The 24,364-nt window shown below is 40.0% G+C and overlaps 1 protein-coding gene across 1 annotated transcript in view; it reads left to right on the top strand.

The window, feature by feature from the left end:
- The window catches only part of LOC126474747 (proton channel OtopLc-like), a 134,720-nt gene that overhangs the window by 57,023 nt on the left and 53,333 nt on the right, over window positions 1–24,364 (top strand). Inside the window, exon 5 of the mRNA XM_050102224.1 lies at window positions 10,880–10,988. Coding sequence (XP_049958181.1) covers window positions 10,880–10,988 — 109 coding nt within the window. The remainder of the gene's footprint in view (window positions 1–10,879; window positions 10,989–24,364) is intronic.

Raw genomic sequence — 24,364 nt, 5'->3', positions numbered from 1 at the left:
CAGACTTTGCCTCCTTGTTGAGGGATTAGAGTGAAGTTATGTACACTGGTGCAATGGTGGAGTTACGTACAGTAGTGCAATGGTCTTCAACAAGTTCCCATCTAACATGAAGCAACAAATTAGTAATCCCTTCCAGTTCAAAAGAAAACTGAAAGTTTGCCTCATCAGCCACTCTTCTACAAACTATCTGATTATCTAGGTTCAAGAAGTGAAAATTCCTGTTAGTTAGATGGCAAGTAGCAATCTTTTTGCATTGCTGCATGAAAAGTAATAGCATTTTGTAAACAGGCCCCTGTTGTTACTGATGTAGGTAGCTATTTTCTATGAAAAATAGCCATGTATTCACATAAATATTGAGCTTCCAGAAGAAGGAGATTGAAAGTTGTTGTTTGAGATGACTGAGAAAGCAACTGTTGAAATAATTTTATTCATAATTAACTAGATTTCTTTCAGAGCCTGCTCTACCTGTTATGTGGATCAATATTAGGAAAGATCAAACAGTGTGGGACAGCAAAAATATTATGAAAAGGATGCACTGCTACTCATTATAAAAATGACACACTGAGTTGCAGACAGGCATGTTGAAAAGACTGTTTCATATAAGCTTTTGGCCAATGCCTTGTTCCAAAAAACAAACTGCACACACATTCACACAAGTGAGCACACCACATAAACACATGACTATCATCTCTGGACACTCCAGCCAGACTGAAATAGAACTACATTGAATGAGAGCAATAATCTGGAGCAGGACAGGGCAAGGGGTGGGATAGCAGGCTACTAGTGGAGGAAGAGCAATCAGCACTGCCTGACAGAGCATCCAGTGGCTGTAAGTGGGAGTGGGAGGGGGTGGAGCGGAAAGGAAAGGAGCAGAGAAGGGGAAAAGACCGGTGGGTGTGCCGGCAGAGAGCAGCGCACAATGAGGGTGAGGGGAGACAAACTGTAAGAAGGTGACAGGTCAGAGGGGATGGGAAGAGTTGGGTGGAGGGTGCGGGGCAGTAAGTAACTGCAGGTTGAAGCTGGGATGACTTCAGAAATGAAAAACGTGCTGTAAGAATAACTCCCATGTTTGCAGTTCAGAACAGCTGGTGAGATCAATCTATAATTGGACAGTGGTAGTAGTGAATTCTCAATCATACTAATGGAACAACTTAATAGTTTAGGACTCCACCATTCACAAGTACAAAGATGAGTGAAAACTAGAAAATTTCAATTACAGTTAATAGAAGTTCACATAATAACTTAGCTGCTCCATGTGATGAGATACGAGGTGCGGCTAGAAAAAAACCGGACTGATGCTGGAAAAAACATTTATTTACAATTATTTACAATTTCATGTTATCTCCTTCAATGTACTCTCCTCCTCGGTCTCTACACCGCTCCATACGAATTTTCCACTGTTCATAGCAATGCTGCAGATCATTTTCGGTAAGTCCATACATTACTTCCGTCGCTTTTTCTTTTACTGCTTCAACAGTCTCAAATCTAGTTCCTTTCAAAGCTGACTTGACTTTAGGGAAAAGAAAAAAGTCACAGGGGGCCAAATCAGGTGAGTAGGGTGGATGATCTAAGATGGGAATGTTGTGTTTTGCCAAAAACGTCTTCACTGACAACACACTGTGAGCTGGGGCATTGTCTTGGTGAAGGATCCATGACTTTTTTCTCGACAAATCGTTCCGTTTTCTCCGTACTCGCTCACGTAGGGTAGCCAGGACGCTAATGTAGTAATGCTGATTCACTGTTTGTCCCTCTGGTACCCAATCAATGTGCACAATCCCTTTGATCTCAAAAAAAACAATCATCATTGCCTTGAATTTCGATTTTGACATTCGTGCTTTTTTTTGTCGCGGAGAACCAGGAGTTTTCCAATGCATCGATTGGCGTTTAGTTTCGGGATCGTAAGTAAAAAACCACGATTCATCGCAAGTAATAACATTTTGTAAGAAGGTGGGATCACTTTCGATGTTTTCCAGGATGTCAGAACAAATCATTCTTCGGCGTTCCTTCTGTTCAATTGTGAGACACTTTGGAACCATTTTTGAACACACTTTGTTCATGTTGAAACTTTCATGAAGAATCTGCCTAACACTTTCCTTGTCAACTCCTGTTAACTCAGACACTGCTCTGATTGTTAAACGGCGATCTTGTCGAACAAGTTTACCGATTTTTTCAATGTTTGCATCAGTTTTTGCTGACAATGGTCCACCAGTGTGAGTGTCATCACTGGTGTCTTCGCGGCCATCTTTAAATCGTTTAAACCACTCAAACACTTGTGTTCGCGATAAACAATCATCGCCGTACACTTGTTGTAACATTACAAACGTTTCACTTGCAGATTTTCCTAGTTTGAAACAAAATTTGATGTTAACACGCTGTTCTTTCTGTACACTCAACATTTTCCGATGCACAGACAAAACGTCAACTACTTAAAATAGATGCCACGGGCAGACTGAGTGCAGGAGGCAGATGAAACTCGAGCAGTAGGCGGAGCGAGAGTCACGTGACAGGCCACACGACTTTCAGCCTTATTGCATTCGTTTTATTGTTTCACCAGTACTAGTCCGGTTTTTTTCTAGCCACACCTCGTACTCAGCTGTTTTAGCCTCAGGGGCTGTTGCTTCAGAAAGTCCCAGTGTTCAACATTGCTGATGTATTAATTTTTTAAATAAAACATGGAGTAAATCACTTTCCTTGTTTTGTATTATGCCTGATATCGATGTACTTTGATGATGTATACATCTCTTGCCAGACGGTCTACGAAAGAGTCTCACACAAACAGTTTCTGAAAGACAATAATGCAGACTCACTGACTGACTCTTTCTCTCCCTGGTACTCACTATCTCTTACTACTCTTTGACTTACTACCTCCGTGGCTCATGCACCATTTCCTGCTGTATAAAACTAAACAATTGAATACATTGTTAAAAGTAAGCTTTACAAGATAACAATTAAAAGCCTTTAGGTTAATTTCGTTACTTACATAAAAAAAAAAAATGGCCCACATATTGCCCGACATGTTCTAATATTCAGTTTGGAAAGGTTTACTTAATTTCATATACAATTTCAATGAGTTTTACGGTACAGCATCTTAAATTACATTTTAGTTCATCATGAACAAATCACTTTGAATAAAATATTGTTAAGGGTATGATGGATAGCTCTCAAGTAGAGTTATCCTTTTAAGTAATCAAATGAATAAACATCATAGATTTTCAGAAATAGGGGAGAAGTAAATTTTCAAGAATATGTGGTGCAACATGGCTTCACAGTTCATATCACGAAACTTTCAAAGTTAGATTACAAACAAATGGATTACTCCCCTTGGTTGCCAATATCAATCAGGTAACATATTAATGTGAAATTTAATCTGAGGCAGTAAACTCATTTGTACTATTTTTTTAAAGGACAGTTTACTTCTGGAACTGGGTATAGACATACCAGTATAAAGTCCAGAAAGTTAAAAATTCAAGCTAAATTGATCTCTTCAGAGAATGTTGACATGAGGAAGGAATTTCAGATATGGATGTGAATGTAGTCCCATTTCTATCACAACACTGAAATCTGGACCTCCTGTCCACCACCAGCTTTTGTGAACTTTGCAGATGCGAGTTATACTTACAATACATTCTCCACTCTTGTAATCATCCTGGCCTCAACATACAGTAACTTACTATCTGTACATCCTCTCCCTAACTGTTTCCACCCCCTCTGTCCTGTCACATCCTTACAATTAGCCTCCCCCTCACACTCACTGTTCACTGCTGGCGCACTCACCAGTCTTTTGCCCTTCTCTGCTCCTTTCCACATCTTATTTTCTCCCCCTCTCCCTCCTCCTGACATTATGTCTTTCAGGCCTGTCCTGCCATCTCTAATCAATGCATGCTCCACCAGTGAGCACCAATTCCTCTTCTACACATTCCATGCAGTCCCTCCCCTTTCCCCGCCCCACTCCAGAATGCTGCTCGTTTGACATGTTTCTGGATGGAGCAGCTAGAGATAGCAGTCATGTGACTGTGAGGTGTATACTTGCTTGTGAGAATGCGTATGCATTTTCCTTTTCTGAAGAAGCTTAGGCTGAAAGCTCAAATGTAATAGTCTCTCCATTGTGCGTGTTCGCAACTCAGTGTGTCATCTTTACAGTGTGTAGCATTCTACCCTTTTCCTCGTATGAGGAAAGAGTTACTGGAGTGTAAATCATTAACCATTTCCCATGTAGCAGTTTCTGAAAGGGTAGAGGAGCAGAGGGACAAACTCAGTTTTAGAATGTCTTTACTGCAGTGCTGAGTGAAAACATAAAACTGGGATATTTGATTTGATCTGATTTATTTATTCATCCAGGGATCATCTCATAATGATACAGAATTTCTCATCATAAGATAATAAAAATAAATAGCTCAAAATATACATACACATGGAATATATAAGTAGGATTTTATGGGGATGGGGCAGATGCTCAGCCATGGCCTTGCTGAAGGAACCATCCTGGCATTTTCTTGAATTGATTTATAGAAATCACAGAAAATGTAAAGAAGGTGGATTAACATAGCAAACTCAATCGTCTCGAATATGAGATCAGTGTCTTAACAACTGTAGTGTCTCATTTGATTAGTCCCTGTGTTTGGAGAACTGACTCCAGGACCATAAACTTGCAACTACACACCATGCACATCTTCATGTCCTGCCCTCAGTCTGCGTGAAAAACTGAGTCAGCATCTCCCTCATAATGAGTGAGGTTTTGAACTCAGGAGAATGATGAAGCATTGGTATCATGCACTATAGATCTTAGCACATGATTTTCTTATAAATGCAGTACATTGTGATCATGTACTGAAATTCGACAGGGTGTTGTAATTGTCCCCATTCATTATTAGCCACTGCTGCAAGTCCGCCAAGTAATCATTAGTTGTATAGTGTGCATAACTCATGAATACTGTTTTAGCTGCCTTTTTAAATGGATGTATTTTAGTAATCTTTTTCATATACTTGGGCAACTTGTTATACAATTTTATTCCCTTAAAGAAACTGCAGTTTTGAGTTTTCTGTTTGTTTTTCCTATGCAAGTGCAAACTGGTTCTCGTTCCACATTTCTATATAGAACTATTAGTGAAAGACTTAGCAACATTTTTCCTGATTGGAACAATAGATTGGCAGTTGTACTCACTTTGTGTGGAAAGGATACCCAGTTTTTTAAATAGTTCCTTAGAATGAGCCTGCCTGCTATTTCTAGTTATTATTCTTATTGTTTTCTTCTACAGTTTCAAAAACTGTATCCATGTTTTGTGCGTTTGATACTCAGAAAAGAATACCATAGCTAAGAAGCGAATGTATATTTGAATAGTAAGTCACCACAAGACACTGGCTGCTACAAACTGGTGACAGAATAGCATTATATGCTGGTTACATTCTTTTTGCCAGTGCCTATGAGTGTTCATTCCATGTTAACTGATGATCAGTATTCATTCCTAAAAACTCTGTCTTTTTTTGTCATCTTGTAAACATCCTTTGAAGTTTTATCTGCATTTTCTATTTGGAGAATCTGTGTTTTATCAGTGAATATGATTTTTCTGTCATCAGCGAAAATAATTTTTTCTCCATGTCATACACTATGTGTAAAGGTATTGATACATATTAAGAACCAGCGGTGCCAACTTATAAAAAATATTGGGGAGGCCCATACTGGGGGTCTTGCCCTGGTAAAATTTTTTAAATTTTAGATGAAAAATAGTGAGTTTTAAAGTTTTTTAAGGCATTTTAGTGTCATATGATCAACATTAGAACCCCAAAAACTGTACTCTTGATAACTCGACACTCCAGGAAACTAGACAAGCCTGACACATTTTTTAGGCTTTGAAAAAAGAAACAAAACATAAACACGCATGGTATTTTCATAAAAAGCTAATTTAATTTACAGTAATAATCATGCTTATACACTATTGCAGAGCAGTGAATATATAGCTCTGAAAAGACTGAAATTATATTTAAACAAATCCTAAACTGTCATTAAAAGAATGAAACATAAAATATTGCTGTTGCACAGTAATAGCACTTTGATTAATAAGTGAAATAGCTAATGTAAGCTTACTTTGAATAAGGCTCAGGGTTCATTAAATAAAAATAATATCTCAAAGCCAATGCTTTAATACAGTTAATGAAGTTAATACAGTATGCCTAATACTTCCAGTCAAAAAGTATGTAAAAAGCAGTTTTTAACTGGGTCTTACACCCTAAAAATATTTAAGTATTTGAAAATAACTAATACAGTACTATAGTAATATAGTAATACAGTACTAAACTAGTACCAACATTTCAAAACTGAAAATTTAACATTATGTATGTATTTCATTCACTATTTTATAAAAAAAATAATATTGGTCTAAATGCCATTATTAGGGCTAGAATGTCTTTAGAAAGGTCCAAATGTCAACCTTCTGACTGGATTACTGAATATGAAGTCACTGATGACTGGTCAGATATCCTATTCATCCAAAACATCTCAGAGGGCATGAAGAACAGCCAAGTTGTTCAATCGCTTCTGTCCCATTGTTGATAGGAGATATGACTGCAGATGTCTAAGAAGACTAGATGACCATTCTGCTGTTGCAGTCATGATTGGAGCTATTTGGAGAAGCTTAATGCACTTCACTAGTTCACATAACATTTCTATAACTGCAGGCTCTTGTGTAATGTACTTTCTTACATCATGCGTGTTTTTTAAGACCAGTAGTTTTTTTTATTAGCGATATTGGCTAACATATTCAAGTGTATGCACAATCTCTCAATGTATAGGTCATTTTTCAAAAACTCAGTTGATTTTTCAAATTTGTTTCACCTCTGTCTACTAAAAGCAAGCACTCTTGTTCAACTGCAATGACCGGTGTGAGTCCAGTTGAAGCAAAGCGCTCAATAATGCAAGATTGCACCGTTTCACAAACTTAAATTGTAAGTAGCTTTGTAGTATACCTTTGGGGTTTCGAAAGTGTGTGGTGAACTGGCTTCATTGTTTTCATACTACTTGGTATACTACGATTCTGAGGAAGCAAAGGATAATCAACTTGTGAAGGTTTTTCTTTTAAACACAGTTCCCAGAAGTGTTCAAAACTAACACATCTTCCATTCAATATACAAATCAAGCCCTCATATATTTTTTCCAGATTAGCAACACTTAGATGAGGGCATTGAATTTTTTTCATTGACACCTTCAGCTGGGTTCATTGCATGACAATTATGCTGTAAAAAGAAATAAGTCTTGAATTGTAACTTTGACTTAAGGTAGCCTGCACATTAGTAACCTGCTTCTGTTTTGTCCTCTGCAGAAAATATTTCAAAAAACTCTAGAAGTTCTTCAAAGTTTTTCAGTATTCTCAAGATACTAGAAGCTCACATAGTCCATCAAGTTGGGCAAAGGGGTCGTAAACCAGCTCAGTCGTTAGCGTTCTCACAGCGTATGCTTCTGAAAAGTCCCATCCTTTTGTTGGATTCCCTTATGGTTCTTGGCTAAAACCATAATATCCCTCATAGATGTAAGATGGCAGAGACTGACTACAACTGCTGAGTCTAAACTGCGAGCAGTGCAGTGCACATAACGGGCTTTTGGTTGAAAATCCAAAACTAACTTTTTTAGTCCTTTGAAGTTATCTCTCATATTCAAGGCTCCATCATAGCACTGTGCTCTTAAGTTATCCATTGACAAATCAAGATGAGCAAAAATGTCTTTTAAAATACTAAACAGAGTTTGTGATTCAGTGTTGGGGGTCTTGTACAAGCCAATTACGTTTTTGTTGATGATTAAGAAATCATTGACAGTACAAATACAAAATGACACTTGTTTGTGAATCGGAGAATCACTTGTTTTGTCAACCACAATAGAAAAATGTTCAGTCTTATTGATTGATGCCAATACCTTTCTCAACACAGACTTTCCTAGTAGATCAATGATCTCGATTTGAATATCGTGGGATGTCTACTTATACCCTGAATGTCCTAACCAATTTTTAAACTCAGGTATGTCATTCTTTTGGAGTTCCAACTATTGAAACTCTTCATGTCCTCTAATTGCTAGTCTTTGTCAGTATAGAAATTGCACGGCAGTAAAAATTGTCTCAAGAGCTAAACAGCCTTTCTTCATATTACTATCTAACTGTTCATTCAGTTGGGAGGCCACTCTTCGGTGAGTGATAGAATTTAGTTTTAGACCACTTTCTTTATGCATAAACGTATTTTCATGAAGACAGAATTTTTCTAAAGCCTTTTTCCATTTAGAAAACCCTACCGAAGTAAATGTATCTTCTTTTCTTGAGGAAAATTGTAAAAGATTTTTAGCATTTGCCTCTTTGCAGGTTTTGCAAAAAACTTTTTCAGTAGATGCTTCATATTCTATCCATGTATATCTGATCAACCAAGACTTCTGAAATGGTCTTCCCTTACCGGATTGTGCAAGTTTTGGCTGTGAATGGTTCTCGCCTGAAGATGATGAAGCAATTGACAACACAATAATTGTTGGAGTTTGACTTGCAGTATCTTCAACTTCCAAGCACGCCTTTTTTGTAACAAATTTACCCATTTCAAATTTAATTCACAATACACTAAGAGACTAAAGTAAACAAATAAAATATAGTCATACAAAATAGTCCACTAGACACTGAAGTTGGAACACTAAACACATCTGCAGTATTCACTGAATGAAACCATCCACACTGAATGACTGTGACAGCAGGATGGGCTTTTATAGCTGCAGTGTCATAATATCTTGAAGAGTCAAGGTGACGCGAGGTGGAGGGTCGCAGGTTCTTCTGTTCCAGTCCATTTGATGTCACCGCGGCCGCAGTGCTGGCCTGCTGGCACCAGACTTTATCCAAAGATTTGCACACCAGGACAAATTCTAAGTGTGCCCGCAGCACTGTGACACTATCATGATTTACACCACTCATTTTCAGTTAACCTGCTTACTACCATAATAATTATTTGTTTTAACTCATTACTGAATGTATTTTAAAAGGTAACAATTGTCAAACAAGAAAAAAAAATTCCAACATAATTTTGTGATATTACAAAGTATAATGTTACTAATAATTTTCATAAACTATTGGTGGGGCTCTGCCGCACCCCCCCACCCCCGAAACGAACTTTTGAGGGAACTCGGGTTCCCTCAGGCTCCATGGAGTCAGTGCCTGTGTTAAGAACAGAACTGAAATGAACACACTATCCTGAAGCACAGCTTGTTTATATAATTCTTGTCTGAATTGCTTTACTAAAAATTTATCATCAACAGACAGATGAAACATCTCTACCTTTTGCACCCTGTTTTCTGTGTAAAACTGGAACCACTCACTTGTCAATTTCTGTGGATTTTTTGTTATTCTATCCCCATCTTTGATTTGTCTGTTATTATTCTTGTGTTGTCTTTTCCTGTGATATCACAAACTAACTTTAGTTTATTTTCTGCATTATATATTAATTTGTCATTAAATTATTTTTTTGCAGCAATCCATACCGTCCTGTATATCTTTTTGTACCTATGATTGTAATCTAAGGTCTGTGTATTATTGTAGTGCTTTTGTAACAAAGTGAGAAATGTAAGTCCCTGGGGCAACTTTCTAGTATCTGCTATTATCCGTTTATTCTCCTTAGCTGCTGCTGTTGAAGTGGCTATTTTTGGCTCCTCAAAAATTAATTTAAACAACATGGAGAATTTAGGTAACTCATCATCTACATTGCTTTCCATATATACTGCATCTCAAGTTTGATTTGCTAATACCCTAGACAAACTGTGAGTACGACATTCTCTTGTAGGCCTGCTGTTTTGTGGGCTTCATGAAGTTTATCTTGAACCAAGATCTTCCATAAATACTTTACAGCTTTCACTGTTGATATCTGTAAGGTACACGGTCGAAGAATGACAGTAAACTTTCTGATAACCAGTAGCAGCATTTAATACTTGTGGCACACCAAAAGAGATCAAAATTATTAGTAAATCAGTACTAATTGTATCCTCAACACTTGTGATAATATTCCTGTCTCTACATATTATTATTTTACTTTTGAACACACAGCCTATAGAATGTATTTTACTGTACATACCAACAAACATACATTTTGAAAGTCTCTTAAATTATAACTTTTATAACTGGATATTACTTTCTCCACCAAAAGAAATGAGTGATGTGACACTGGACTCATATTTGGGAGGACAGCAGTCCAGATCCTTATCCATTTTGGTTTACCATACTTTCCATATAAAAGAAAAATTCCAGGATTGTTTCTTTGAAAAAGACACAGTATATTTCCTTCCCTGTCCTTCCTTCTTTGTGCTCCATCTCTAAAGAGCTCATTGTGGATGCAACATTATACCCTAATGTTCCTTACTTTTCTTTTTGAGAAAAAAAGGGGGGGGTGGGAAAAATGATGTAATGAATGTAAAAATGAAGTGGAACAAACACGTAGAATCTCAGGACAGAGAGGGAGAATATGGTTCGGTGAGAGGGACCAACAATGACAGAAATATATGAAAAACTTACAATTTCTATCTTATCCAGTGCTCTTGTGTCACCATGAACAAGGGAATTTATGTGACTTTCCTATATAATCTCAGATTAGTCTTGCTTTCTCCAACCATTTCCTCCCTTCTACCAGATGAAGCAACCTTTGGTTCCAAAGATTAGCGATTCTAAGATTTTTTGTTTCTGCCTTTATCATTCACTATTATTTACATTTTATGTGATTGAATTTTTATCTTGGAAATAATTACCTTATAAATATAAAACACATGTAAATTCTAGTACTGAAGCAGTTTTATACACAGTCAGTTTCATTTGTTACTTAAGTAAATGATTTACTACAAAGCAGTAATCCACAAGATAGGTTGCTTCTATCTCATTTTCAGATTTTCAACATCTATCTAGTATGTGTTGGTCTACTGTATTTTGTCTTCTTATATATTGACATAACATGCTACACAAGGAAAGAAAAGGCAAAAACATGTGTAAGTCCTGGTAAGTGGTAATACAACTTTTAATGTATTAGCAAGGCTTGAGTGAAACATATAATTAGATTTATGTAATAAATTTTCTGCCAAACATCTAATATGTGTCTAATTCATGTAGGTAAATGTCGGTTGGTTACATAAGGTAAAGTCAGATCAATAGATATATATCCATCCAATTTATATACTGTTTACCATTAACATAACTTAATTTCTCTCTCTCTCTCTCTCTCTCTCCTCTCTCTCTCTCTCTCTCTCTCTCTCTCTCTCTCACACACACACACACACACACACATTGATGAGCCAAAACATTATGAGCACCTGCTTAATGGCTTGTCTGTCTGTCTTTGGAATGAAATAGATCACTAATTCTGTGTATCAAGAATCTGACAGTTTGTTAGTAGGTTTGTGCAGGTATGTCGTATTAGATGTCTATGCAGTTTGTGTAAGTAATGGGGCACTGATATGTGTACGCGGTGATGGCAGCTGATAGTGACCCAGATGGGTTCCATAAGACTTACATTGGGTGAATATGGTCAACAAGACATCAACATGACTTCACTATAATGCTTCTCAATTCACTGCAGCACAGTTCTGGCTCTGAGACAGGGACAATTATACTGCTGAAAGATGACATTGCCATTGGGGAACACATCAAGCATGAAGGGATGCAGGTGGTTCACAGCTATCAACGTGTCTTCAATTACTACCACAGGTCCCATGCAAACACAGGAGAATGTTTCCCTTAGAATAATACTGCACTGACCAGCCTGCATCCCTGGTGGTGCGTTGCATGTTTTGAGCTACAGTTTACCTCGATGACGGTCTTTGTGGAGACATCCATTGACCAAGTGTAGCAAAATTATGATACACCTGAAGAGCCAACATGTTTCCATTGCCCAGCAGTCAAATCCCAATGGTCACATGCCAAGTGCAATCATAATTGACAATGTCATTGAGTCAACATATGAACATGTGGGGTTGGTCTGCTGTGGAGTTCCATCTTCAACAAAGTATGGTGAACGGTGTGCTCTGAAACACTTGTGTATGCACCAACATTGTGCTCTTTCATCAGAGATGCCACAGATCACCATCTATCATACTTTACTGAACAGACAAGCCTCTGAGCCCCACGTTCTGTGAAGAGTCATGGGTGTCCAACCATTTAGTGCCTAGTGATAGTTTCACTGTCCCTGTACATCTTTCTGTAGATGCTCACAACAGTAGCACATGAACCTGGTCAAAGGTGATGATGAAGACATAGTCTTGTGCTGCCTGAAAGAGTGACTCTTGAATGGGATTGATGTACCCTTATCAGAAACCATACCAACATTTCGCAGGTATGTTGAACGCTCCCTTTAACCAACCCTTAGAGTCAGTAGTGGACCAAATGTTATCTAGATTGATAACAAAGGACATTTCTGCACTTGTCAGAATCAGTGACTCTGGAACAGTGTGTAGCACTGGCAGCATAAGAAGACTGGCTTGATCCACTGATGGCAACTGTGGTGCAGAGCTTGTATCTGCCTGAAATAATATGAGGCTGGAGCCTCCATGCCAGGTGTTGCTGGATCCATATCCATAAGTGCCCATACACCATTATATAGCTTCTCAGGCACCAGTGGCTAATGGCAGCTGTGAGAAAGAGAGTACCCTGCTTGGTATTGTAGTGTTCCTGAACACTGTTGTGACAGGTGAACAGTTCCAGAAGTCAGCTGTAGATGGGGATGGAGCACTAAGTTGCAAGGGAATGACTGAGATCTTCCTTGGAATATTTTATCACTTTCCATCTCTTTGAGTCCTAATTGGCTGACCTTCCTCTGTGTGCAGCAGGTTCTGTATGGTGTTCCTCCTTCAAAATTTGTGAACGTTGTGAAGCAGGACTACATGTTTTTGCTAGAGAAACTCTCAAGTGGAACCCTGTTTATGGCACAGATCTTCACCAGAGACTATATTATGATCTGTAATGTGATGACTGTCATCTTCATGACATAAGGAAAGTTGTAGTGTGTGTCTTCAGTAATGAACCACACTGCACTCATAAATGGCGTTTTGGAGGCTGTATCCAGCCACTCCCATGGGTGCTCTAATGTGATCTACAATAGTGCTGTTACAGAGGTTGCAGGTCTAAATGATGCATCCCATACTGGCCATTCTGATGATATCTACTCCCAGCCATTAAACACATTACTTGGCCAGAGTCTTAATTCATCACTTTCCCCAATGGGATAGATGGAGATACTGAGGTATTTAAGGATGGAAGCCATTCACAAAGATCATCCATGGATTCAAAATTTTCTGTCTGTGGCAGGATGACACTGCATTTAACATTTGATAATGGTAAAGCAAGGTAGGCACTTTGGCCATTCAAGTTAAATATTTTTTATCGCTGTTTGTGGTAATAGGTCTTATTGTGTGGCTTTTCCTACTTCATACAGTACTGTAAGAGAAAAATTGTCCAGCATGTGTTGAAAGCTATTATTCAGTTGGAAACACTGTGCTTCATAAGTGTTTATTTTCCTTATAACATACTGATGTTAATCATTTCATTAGAGTAAAAGAGACACATCATTTATTTATTTATTTAGTGCAATGGTATAGAACATCACACAAAATAATTACATGTAAGTAGTCTACAATAGGGACATTAAGAAAGCATATAAGGCACACAGGTCACATAGAAAAAAAAGGATAGGCATAAAAATAAATAAAATATATATACAGCCACAAAATATATGGGAACACATCTGTAGTCAAACGTTCCTGTTGCTGATGTATTCTAATGTCTTTTGATTGTGTCCAAGAATTTGGAGTGGTTGAAGGTGAAGGCTCTCATTGGAAAATCTTCAACTTTATGTTTTACAGTTTGCCTATAAGCAACACAGTTGGACTCAGGAGAACGTACTGTTCCACATCTATACAATGTCAGCATGTCTACCACGGTTTGTTCATAACCTATGTAGAGTAGCCCAGATTTTGTGAGGGTTGTCGAAGCCAGGTGGTGTGGTTGTGAGGCAAAGCACTTTATGATAGGCAGTGGTGCTTGTTTGGTCCACTCCTCTTTCCACCAATAAATTAGGGGGAACCCATTTTCAACCAAAATTGTTGCATTCCTTATGGATGGATGTCTAGAGGGCTGTACGATTCTATATTTCTCAGGGATGTCTTGATGGATTTGTAGAAGAAGGTTGTTTTTGATCGTTTTGAGTTCTCTGATGACCGATTTCTCTCATAAAGATGGAGAGGAGCTTCATTGCTTAGTGTGGGTAGCCAATAGATTGGGGTCACCTTTACTGTGCCTTTTATTTGGTGCATAGTTTGATTTAGTTGGATGTCGATGTGACTAGTGTGAGTACTGTTGTCCCAAATCAGTGTACAATAGTTCATCAGTCTAGACCTACAGCTGACATGCATAGTATGGTGCCTGAATTCCCAATGAAGTGCCAGCTTGTTTTTGCAAGGTGTTCTTGTGAGTTCTGAGATTGACAGATAATTCTTGAAGCTCAGTGATCAGAAAACACATCAAAAATGGGTAATACAACTTCACTAATATTAATAGAACAGAGCAGTATTTTAACATTAATTTAACTTTTTCGTGAAAAGACAACTACATTTGCACAACAATACTATTAATAAACCACATTCTGCTCAGATATTCAGTTCATCCTTCATGAAAACTTCAGATGAGTAGTAACATCACAGAAGTATCATATTTTATGGACTATAAGGTGCACTTTTTTCTTTGAAAAATTGTCTCCAAAATTCAGGTGCATCTTATACCACAAATTAATAAAAAAATGTCCAGTGTTGGATTTTAAATTCTTTGGCTACACAGCACACATTTCTAATGATTCTTTTCTATAGTTTCAGTATAATATGTTGCTTGAATTTCTCTAAAAGACAGTACTGTATGTTATAATTTATAAGTAACAATGGTACGTGATTTTTCTTGTGTGCATGTCAATGGTAATAGCTATTATTTCCATTGCAAATGCAGATCTGCATAATTTGCAGACTAGTTAATCAACATGTTTATTCAAATTTAAGTTCTTATCTAGGTTTAACTCTAAAAGTTTCACAGAATCCACTTCTTCTAGATTTGAATTTTTATGACTTATATTAATTTCCTTCTGAAATGGATCAGATGAATTTTTGGGATGGTCAGGGTTAATCCACAGAGTTGAAACCTTGTTTCTAGATTGTATTTGTATTTGTATATTTATTGATCCACTCGATCATTCAATGTACAGAAGTGTACAACATGATATGGGACAAGTCAAACAAATGATATGAGAAGAATATAATAGAAGGAAACATTCCACGTGGAAAAAAATATATCTAAAAACAAAGATGATGTGACTTACCAAACAAAAGCGCTGGCACGTCGATAGACACACAAACAAACACAAACATACACACAAAATTCTAGCTTTTGCAACCAACGGTTGCCTCATCAGGAAAGATGGAAGGAGAGGGAAAGACGAAAGGATTTGGGTTTCAAGGGAGAGGGTAAGGAGTCATTCCAATCCCGGGAGCGGAAAGACTTACCTTAGGGTGAAAAAATATGAGAACATACACTCCTGGAAATGGAAAAAAGAACACATTGACACCGGTGTGTTAGACCCACCATACTTGCTCCGGACACTGCGAGAGGGCTGTACAAGCAATGATCACACGCACGGCACAGTGGACACACCAGGAACCGCGGTGTTGACCGTCGAATGGCGCTAGCTGCGCAGCATTTGTGCACCGCCGCCGTCAGTGTCAGCCAGTTTGCCGTGGCATACGGAGCTCCATCGCAGTCTTTAACACTGGTAGCATGACGCGACAGCGTGGACGTGAACCGTATGTGCAGTTGACGGACTTTGAGCGAGGGCGTATAGTGGGCATGCGGGAGGCCGGGTGGACGTACCGCCGAATTGCTCAACACGTGGGGCGTGAGGTGTCCACAGTACATCGATGTTGTCGCCAGTGGTCGGCGGAAGGTGCACGTGCCCATCGACCTGGGACCGGACTGCAGCGACGCATGGATGCACGCCAAGACCGTAGGATCCTACGCAGTGCCGTAGGGGACCGCACCGCCACTTCCCAGCAAATTAGGGACACTGTTGCTCCTGGGGTATCGGCGAGGACCATTCGCAACCGTCTCCATGAAGTTGGGCTACAGTCCTGCACACCGTTAGGCCGTCTTCCGCTCACGCCCCAACATCGTGCAGCCCGCCTCCAGTGGTGTCGCGAAAGGCGTGAATGGAGGGACGAATGGAGACGTGTCGTCTTCAGCGATGAGAGTCGCTTCTGCCTTGGTGCCAATGATGGTCGTATGCGTGTTTGGCGCCGTGCAGGTGAGCGCCACAATCAGGACTGCATACGACCGAGGCACACAGGGCCAACACCCGGCATCATGGTGTGGGGAGCGATCTCCTACACTGGCCGTACACCACTGGTGATCGTCGAGGGGACACTGAATAGTGCACGGTACATCCAAACCGTCATCGAACCCATCGTTCTACCATTCCTAGACCGGCAAGGGAACTTGCTGTTCCAACAGGACAATGCACGTCCGCATGTATCCCGTGCCACCCAACGTGCTCTAGAAGGTGTAAGTCAACTACCCTGGCCAGCAAGATCTCCGGATCTGTCCCCCATTGAGCATGTTTGGGACTGGATGAAGCGTCGTCTCACGCGGTCTGCACGTCCAACACGAACGCTGGTCCAACTGAGGCGCCAGGTGGAAATGGCATGGCAAGCCGTTCCACAGGACTACATCCAGCATCTCTACGATCGTCTCCATGGGAGAATAGCAGCCTGCATTGCTGCAAAAGGTGGATATACACTGTACTAGTGCCGACATTGTGCATGCTCTGTTGCCTGTGTCTATGTGCCTGTGGTTCTGTCAGTGTGATCATGTGATATATCTGACCCCAGGAATGTGTCAATAAAGTTTCCCCTTCCTGGGACAATGAATTCATGGTGTTCTTATTTTAATTTCCAGGAGTGTATATAGACACAACACCATTTCTTATAGTGTACATCTCATTGAAGATATATTACAGATTTATTCATAATAATACCAAAGTAAGAATAAGCTCAAATAATAATGCTGGTTATAATCAAACAGCAAAAGTTCATTAATGGACAGTAGGTTATTTCTAATGAAAGAGTTTTATTTCAAATAATAGTGCTGGTTATTATGAAACAGCAAAAGGTCATTAATGGACAATAGGTTTTCTCTTATGAAACAGTTTGATTTTTGAAACATAATAAAAATATATAGTTTTATTATGATAGATCATATTCATGACAATCTTGTATTCTGTAAAAGCAATGCTTTTTCAGGTGTGCCTCAAGGTTCTTTTTAAATTTTGTTGATTATTGAATACTTTATACTTCTTTTGGGAGTTGGTTGTAGAGTTTGATTACCATACACTTAACACTATTGCTATACAGTTTATGAGAATGGAGAACTAGTCTTAAGATGGCTTATTGCATTAAAAATGCAGACATGGATTTTTTCTGACTCATGGTCTTCAATTAATACAGATGTATCATCAGCAAATAAAACGAATAGGGCATTCACATTAAGTGTAAATCATTAATGTAGAACATAAACAAAGTAAGTCCAGTAACAGAGCCTTGAGGAACACCTTGTGTTACTTTCTTCCATTTGGAAGTTTATGGATAAACCATAAGGATTCCTGCAGTTTTATTCTTAGTGTCCATTGATGTGCCAATCTTCTCAATAAACTTGTTAATTGCATGTATAGTGCTTCTTCCATGTTGAAATCGAACTGTTTTTTTCAAAATAATCTTATATTTCTCAATAAAGCTTTGCATCTAGATTACAGCATCTTTTTCAAATACTTTTGACATAACTGGATGAATTTCCAATAGCCTCTCTTGAACCTTCAATGAATAGCAGTTTTATGAGGATAGTTTGAAAAGTTCTCTGAATAACTATGAGAGGTCAGCGCTGGCGCAGTGAGTCGTTCACGTGATATTCAGTGGACTGTTGCCTGTGAACACATGCCACATCAGTGTCCTTGGAAGAGAGCTGTGGTGGTGACATGGCTCTGTTTTTGTTCCTCCATAGTGATTTGAGGAGATGGAAAAAAATTGAGATTCGAGCAGTGATAAAGAGAGGTATGAAAGCCAAGGACTTCCAGAGTACACTGGGGGACTCTGCTCCTTCATATTCAACTGTTGCCAAGTGGACAAATGAATTTTAATTTGGTCGGGAGAGCTTAGGTGATGATCCTTGCAGTGGTCGGCCAAGATGTGTCACTACTCCAAAAATCATTGCAAAAGTGCACAAAATGGTCATGGAGGATCACCACTTGAAAGTGCCAAAATTGCTCACACTTGCCAGGTATCACCTGAAGGGTTGTATCACGTTTTAAATGAAGAATTATAAATGAAAAAATTATCTGCAAGATGGGTGCCACAACTCTTAAAACACGCCTGCACTCAGTGCTGTTGCCATGACAAAATTACACGAACTAAGGTATTAATTGTTGCCACATCCACCTTATACACCTTATATGGCTCTGTCAGAGTTACATCTCTACCCAAAACTGAAAATTTTTCTTGGTGGACATGATTCCTCATTTAACCCTATGATTACCATGACTGTTTCATACCTGTCCTTACATATAGTTAGAAACATGCACCCTACTAAACAAAGAGCTGAACAGAATTCAGGCAACAGAAATGAGATTCATTAGGACTATGAATCAAACAACTAGAAAGGACAAAATCAGAAATGAGGTGAATAGAAAAGTAGCTGGTATTGAGATTCCTGTTACCAGTGTCGTAAAGAAACACAGGCTTCAGTGGTATGTCCACATAATGAGAATGAACAGTGAAAGACCAGCCAAAAAGTGCTTCAATCAGAACACTGTCGGAAGAAGACCATGGGGAAGACCAAGAAAATGCTGGGTAGAGACTGTAAGATCAGATGTGGGGAGAAAGGACGCAAATAGGAAGTTATCCAGGAACAGAATATGTATGAAGATAGAAGGAGATGCACTTGTACACCACACCTGGGAAACTAGAGTTGGAAAATAATGGTGATGATGATGACTACCATTGGGACTTAAGGGTCTCACAATAGGTTATCAGAGATCCAGCAAGAATTTGCTCCATCTTATTGGTGTTTTTTTTTTATTTTTTTTATTTTTTTTATATATTTAAATAACCTCTGCTCATGAATTAATTTGCACCTTTGCTGGCAACTCAGTTAACATATTTGCAGTTTCCGTTGCAGTTGCACATTCCCAACCAATTCATGTCAATGAATTGCACACATGTATTGATAGTTGTTGCATCACAAATGCTCCCCATAATGAGCACTTGTAAAGTGAATTAAAAATGTGGAGGGATGGTGTATCCACTGATTGTCCATTTAGTGTATCTCTTGTAATTTTTGTGCAGTCAGCTTCTGAAATCCTGAAGGTATCTATGAATAACCCTGTTTGTCCCATCCCCCCTGTCCTCTCTCCTAGGATTGGAAAATGAAACAGCACAAAATATCTTTTTTTCATATTGTTACTTCTGGCTGTGACATTAATTAAAATATCCATACGTTAATGTATTTCATTCTGAAAGAATTGGTAGTCGGCATGTTAATGCTATCTGTAGACATGACTCCACAAGATCTACACTCCTGGAAATGGAAAAAAGAACACATTGACACCGGTGTGTCAGACCCACCATACTTGCTCCGGACACTGCGAGAGGTCTGTACAAGCAATGATCACACGCACGGCACAGCGGACACACCAGGAACCGCGGTGTTGGCCGTCGAATGGCGCTAGATGCGCAGCATTTGTGCACCGCCGCCGTCAGTGTCAGCCAGTTTGCCGTGGCATACGGAGCTCCATCGCAGTCTTTAACACTGGTAGCATGCCGCGACAGCGTGGACGTGAACCGTATGTGCAGTTGACGGACTTTGAGCGAGGGCGTATAGTGGGCATGCGGGAGGCCGAGTGGACGTACCGCCGAATTGCTCAACACGTGGGGCGTGAGGTGTCCACAGTACATCGATGTTGTCGCCAGTGGTCGGCGGAAGGTGCACGTGCCCGTCGACCTGGGACCGGACCGCAGCGACGCACGGATGCACGCCAAGACCGTAGAATCCTACGCGGTGCCGTAGGGGACCGCACCGCCACTTCCCAGCAAATTACGGACACTGTTGCTCCTGGGGTATCGGCGAGGACCATTCACAACCGTCTCCATGAAGCTGGGCTACGGTCCCGCACACCGTTAGGCCGTCTTCCGCTCACGCCCCAACATCGTGCCGCCCGCCTCCAGTGGTGTCGCGACAGGCGTGAATCGAGGGACGAATGGAGACGTGTCGTCTTCAGCGATGAGAGTCGCTTCTGCCTTGGTGCCAATGATGGTCGTATGCGTGTTTGGCGCCGTGCAGGTGAGCGCCACAATCAGGACTGCATACGACCGAGGCACACAGGGCCAACACCCGGCATCATGGTGTGGGGAGCGATCTCTTACACTGGCCGTACACCACTGGTGATCGTCGAGGGGACACTGAATAGTGCACGGTACATCCAAACCGTCATCGAACCCATCGTTCTACCATTCCTAGACCGGCAAGGGAACTTGCTGTTCCAACAGGACAATGCACGTCCGCATGTATCCCGTGCCACCCAACGTGCTCTAGAAGGTGTAAGTCAACTACCCTGGCCAGCAAGATCTCCGGATCTGTCCCCCATTGAGCATGTTTGGGACTGGATGAAGCGTCGTCTCACGCGGTCTGCACGTCCAGCACGAACGCTGGTCCAACTGAGGCGCCAGGTGGAAATGGCATGGCAAGCCGTTCCACAGGACTACATCCAGCATCTCTACGATCGTCTCCATGGGAGAATAGCAGCCCGCATTGCTGCGAAAGGTGGATATACACTGTACTAGTGCCGACATTGTGCATGCTCTGTTGCCTGTGTCTATGTGCCTGTGGTTCTGTCAGTGTGATCATGTGATGTATCTGATCCCAGGAATGTGTCAATAAAGTTTCCCCTTACTGGGACAATGAATTCACGGTGTTCTTATTTCAATTTCCAGGAGTGTATTTTGGTAATGTACTGACTGCTAGAGAGATTTTCCATTAGTTATTCTGGTCCTGGGAATGGGTATGTATCTAATTCAGATTAGGATAATTTGTCATCTTGAGATCACATGACAGGCACAATGTGATCACCTCATAGGCACAATGTACTGTCAGGTTTCTTTATGCTTGCCTTGTTTTGCTTCTGCAGTTGCCCTGTCTTTGCTTTTAAATCTTGTCTCAGTAGGAAACAAATATGGTGAGCCCTGCGTAAATAAAGGTTGATATTTTTAGCATTACATGAACTGAATTTATTTTCGCATATGCTAGATCCTAAGGCATCATATAATATTGGTCTGAAAGTAAGTGAATTACTACATTTCTTTTGAAGAAACTGATATACCATCTTTTACACTGTTCATTAAGAGTACATCATCAGCTAAGGCATTTTATATCAGTTGTCCTATAACTATATTTGATTTTTCCTCATGCAATGATGTTGACACTAGAGCATGAATCAGTACATATGTTAACTAGAGGATACCAACAAGATTTATTTCAGCATAAAATCACAAATGTTTCATGCCTGGAAATGTAGAATTAATTGAAACTTATGAAGTTTCTCAATCTTTGTTTGTTCCATGAAACACAGGAAATGAAGGTGGAAATGTTTGCTATGCTGTCTTTCTGAATTAACCATTACACTTGTTGTTGTGTCATTGTTATAATACTTTGAATTGTTGTTGCACTTTGTTGATTTGTTGATGAAGTTATGGATTTTGTTGCATCATTTTTATGCTGCTGTTGCTGATCCTGCAAATTCTGGGATTGCATTGCCAATTGTTGCCAACAAAGTTTTAGGAGATTTTGAGACCCACTGTGACGGTGATATTTTCAAATTATTTCTGAAGAGTTCTCATCATCACTTCAGTGAGGGGGTCAACACCCACTTTATTTGATCAATAGGAATGTGCATGGCTGATGCAGCTAAACAGTAAAAAATGCATCCAGTAACTGCTGAGTAGTCGTGGATGGAAGAAAGATGTTTTAAAATCATGAGCCAAATTGAAACTGGAATGAGAAGCCATATCAAGCTGGTTAAAAACTGAAATTGAGAGCAGTCAGATTTTTGGGGAAAATGTAAGTGTATATCAAAAGTATAGGCAAATGGGAAATTGAGGTGGTGCATTTGCCACAGCAGACAAGAAACTCCAATCAACCAAGATAGAAACTGAAGCTACATTTGATATTGTTTGGGCAAGATGCAGTCTTGGGGATGGGCATAAAATGATAACTGGCTTCTTCTGTCGCCCACCAGACTCACCTCCTGATCATACTGTAATTATCAGTGGAGACTTTAATCATCCAACAATTAATTGGGACTATTACAGTTTTGTTAGTGGTTCGCATGATAAGACATCCTGTGAAGCTTTATTAAATATCTTCTCTGAATACTCTGTACAACAGATAGTTAGGAACACCACTCATAATGGAAATATATTGGATCTAATGGCAACAAATAGACCTGATCTCTTTGATGATGTCTGCATTGAAACTGGTATTGTTGTGGCAACAACGTATACCAAAGTACAAATGACAACTAAAACAGACAGAAAGATATTTATGTTCAGTAACTAGATAAAAAAACAATAGTGTCATATGTCAAAGAGGAACTTGAAACTTTCAGCACAGGTCAGGAGCATGTAGAGGAACTCTGGCTGAAGTTTAAAAGACTAATTGACCACACACTGGATATGTATGTACCCAGTAGAACAGTTCATAATCAGAGGGGAGCTCCATGGTATACAGTCACTGTAAAGAAACTTCTAAAGGAACAGAGATTACTGCATAATAGGTGTAAAACAAAGCATAGGAGTATAGATAGAGAGATGCTGAATGAAATGTGTTTGTCTGTCAAGAGAGCAGTGCGTGATGCCTTCAATGAATACCATAGCAGAATATTGTCAAATGACATTTCACAAAAGCCAAAGAAATTCTGGACATATGTAAAGGTTGTTAGTGGCACCAAAGTTAGTGTCCAGTCCTTAGCAAATGAGACAGGAACTGAAACTGACACAGAGGTTTTGGCGCCAGTATTTATCTTTGTGCCTGCAAAGCAAGCCTGTATAGCGCTACATATATTCGATGGCAGAAGTTAGTTGTGGCGGCAGTTACCAACATTTTTCAGAACTTCCGCTTACATTGCACTCGATTCTAAGCCGCAGGTGGTTTTTTGGATTATGAAAACCGGAAAAAAGTGTGGCTTAGATTCAAGTAAATACGGTATAGGTCTATTACAGGGGTATGAGCCATGAGGTAAGGCATTGGGAGCAGGGTTTGTGTAAGGATGGACCAGTATATTGTGTAGATTTGGTGGATGGTGGAATACCACGGTAGAAGGGGTGGGATGGATAGTGGGTAGGACATTTCTCATTTCAGGGCACAACAAGAGGTAACTGAAACCCTGGTAGAGAATGTAATTCAGTTGCTTCCGTCCCAGATGGTACTGAGTTACGAGGGGAATGCTCCTCTGTGGCCGGACTGTAGGACTTTGGGAGGTGGTAGGAGACTGGAAAGATAAGGCACAGGAGATTTGTTTTTGTACAAGGATGGGAGGATAAGTATGGTCAGTGAAGGCTTCAGTGAAACCCTCGATATATTAAGAGAAGGACTGTTCATCACTGCAGATGTGACAACCATGGGTGGGTAGGCTGTACGGAAGGGACTTCTTGGTATGGAATGGGTGGCAGCTGTCGAAATGGAGGTATTGCTAGTGGTTAGTTTGTTTGATATGGACGGAGGTACTGATGTAGCCATCTCTGAGGTGGAGGTCAACGTCTAGGAAGGTGGCTTGTTGGGTTGAGTATGGCCAGGTGAAGCAAATGGGGGATAAGTTGTTGAGGTTCTGGAGGAACGTGAATAAGGTGTCCTCCCCTTCAATCCAGATAGCAAAGATGTCATCAATGAACCTGAACCAGGTGAGGGTTTTAGGATTCTGGGTTTTTAAGAAGGATTCCTCTAAATGGCCCACAAATAGGTTAGCATACGATGGTGCCATGTAGGTGCCCATAGCGGTACTGCGGATTTGTTTGTAGGTAACGCCTTCAAAGGAGAAGTAATTGTGGCTGAGGATATAGTTGGTCATGGAGACTAGGAAGGAGGTTGTTGGTTTGAAAGCCATAGGGCACCTGGAAAGGTAGTGTTCAATAGCAGTAAGGCCATGGGCATTAGGAATGTTAGTGTACAGGGATATGGCATCAATAGTGACAAGCAGGGCACCATGTGGTAAAGGGAAAGGAACTGTGGAGAGTCGGTCGAGGAAATGGTTG

Source organism: Schistocerca serialis, chromosome 4, assembly GCF_023864345.2.
Source record: "Schistocerca serialis cubense isolate TAMUIC-IGC-003099 chromosome 4, iqSchSeri2.2, whole genome shotgun sequence".
Lineage (NCBI taxonomy): Eukaryota > Metazoa > Arthropoda > Insecta > Orthoptera > Acrididae > Schistocerca > Schistocerca serialis.
This window is presented reverse-complemented; position numbering and strand designations above follow the sequence as displayed.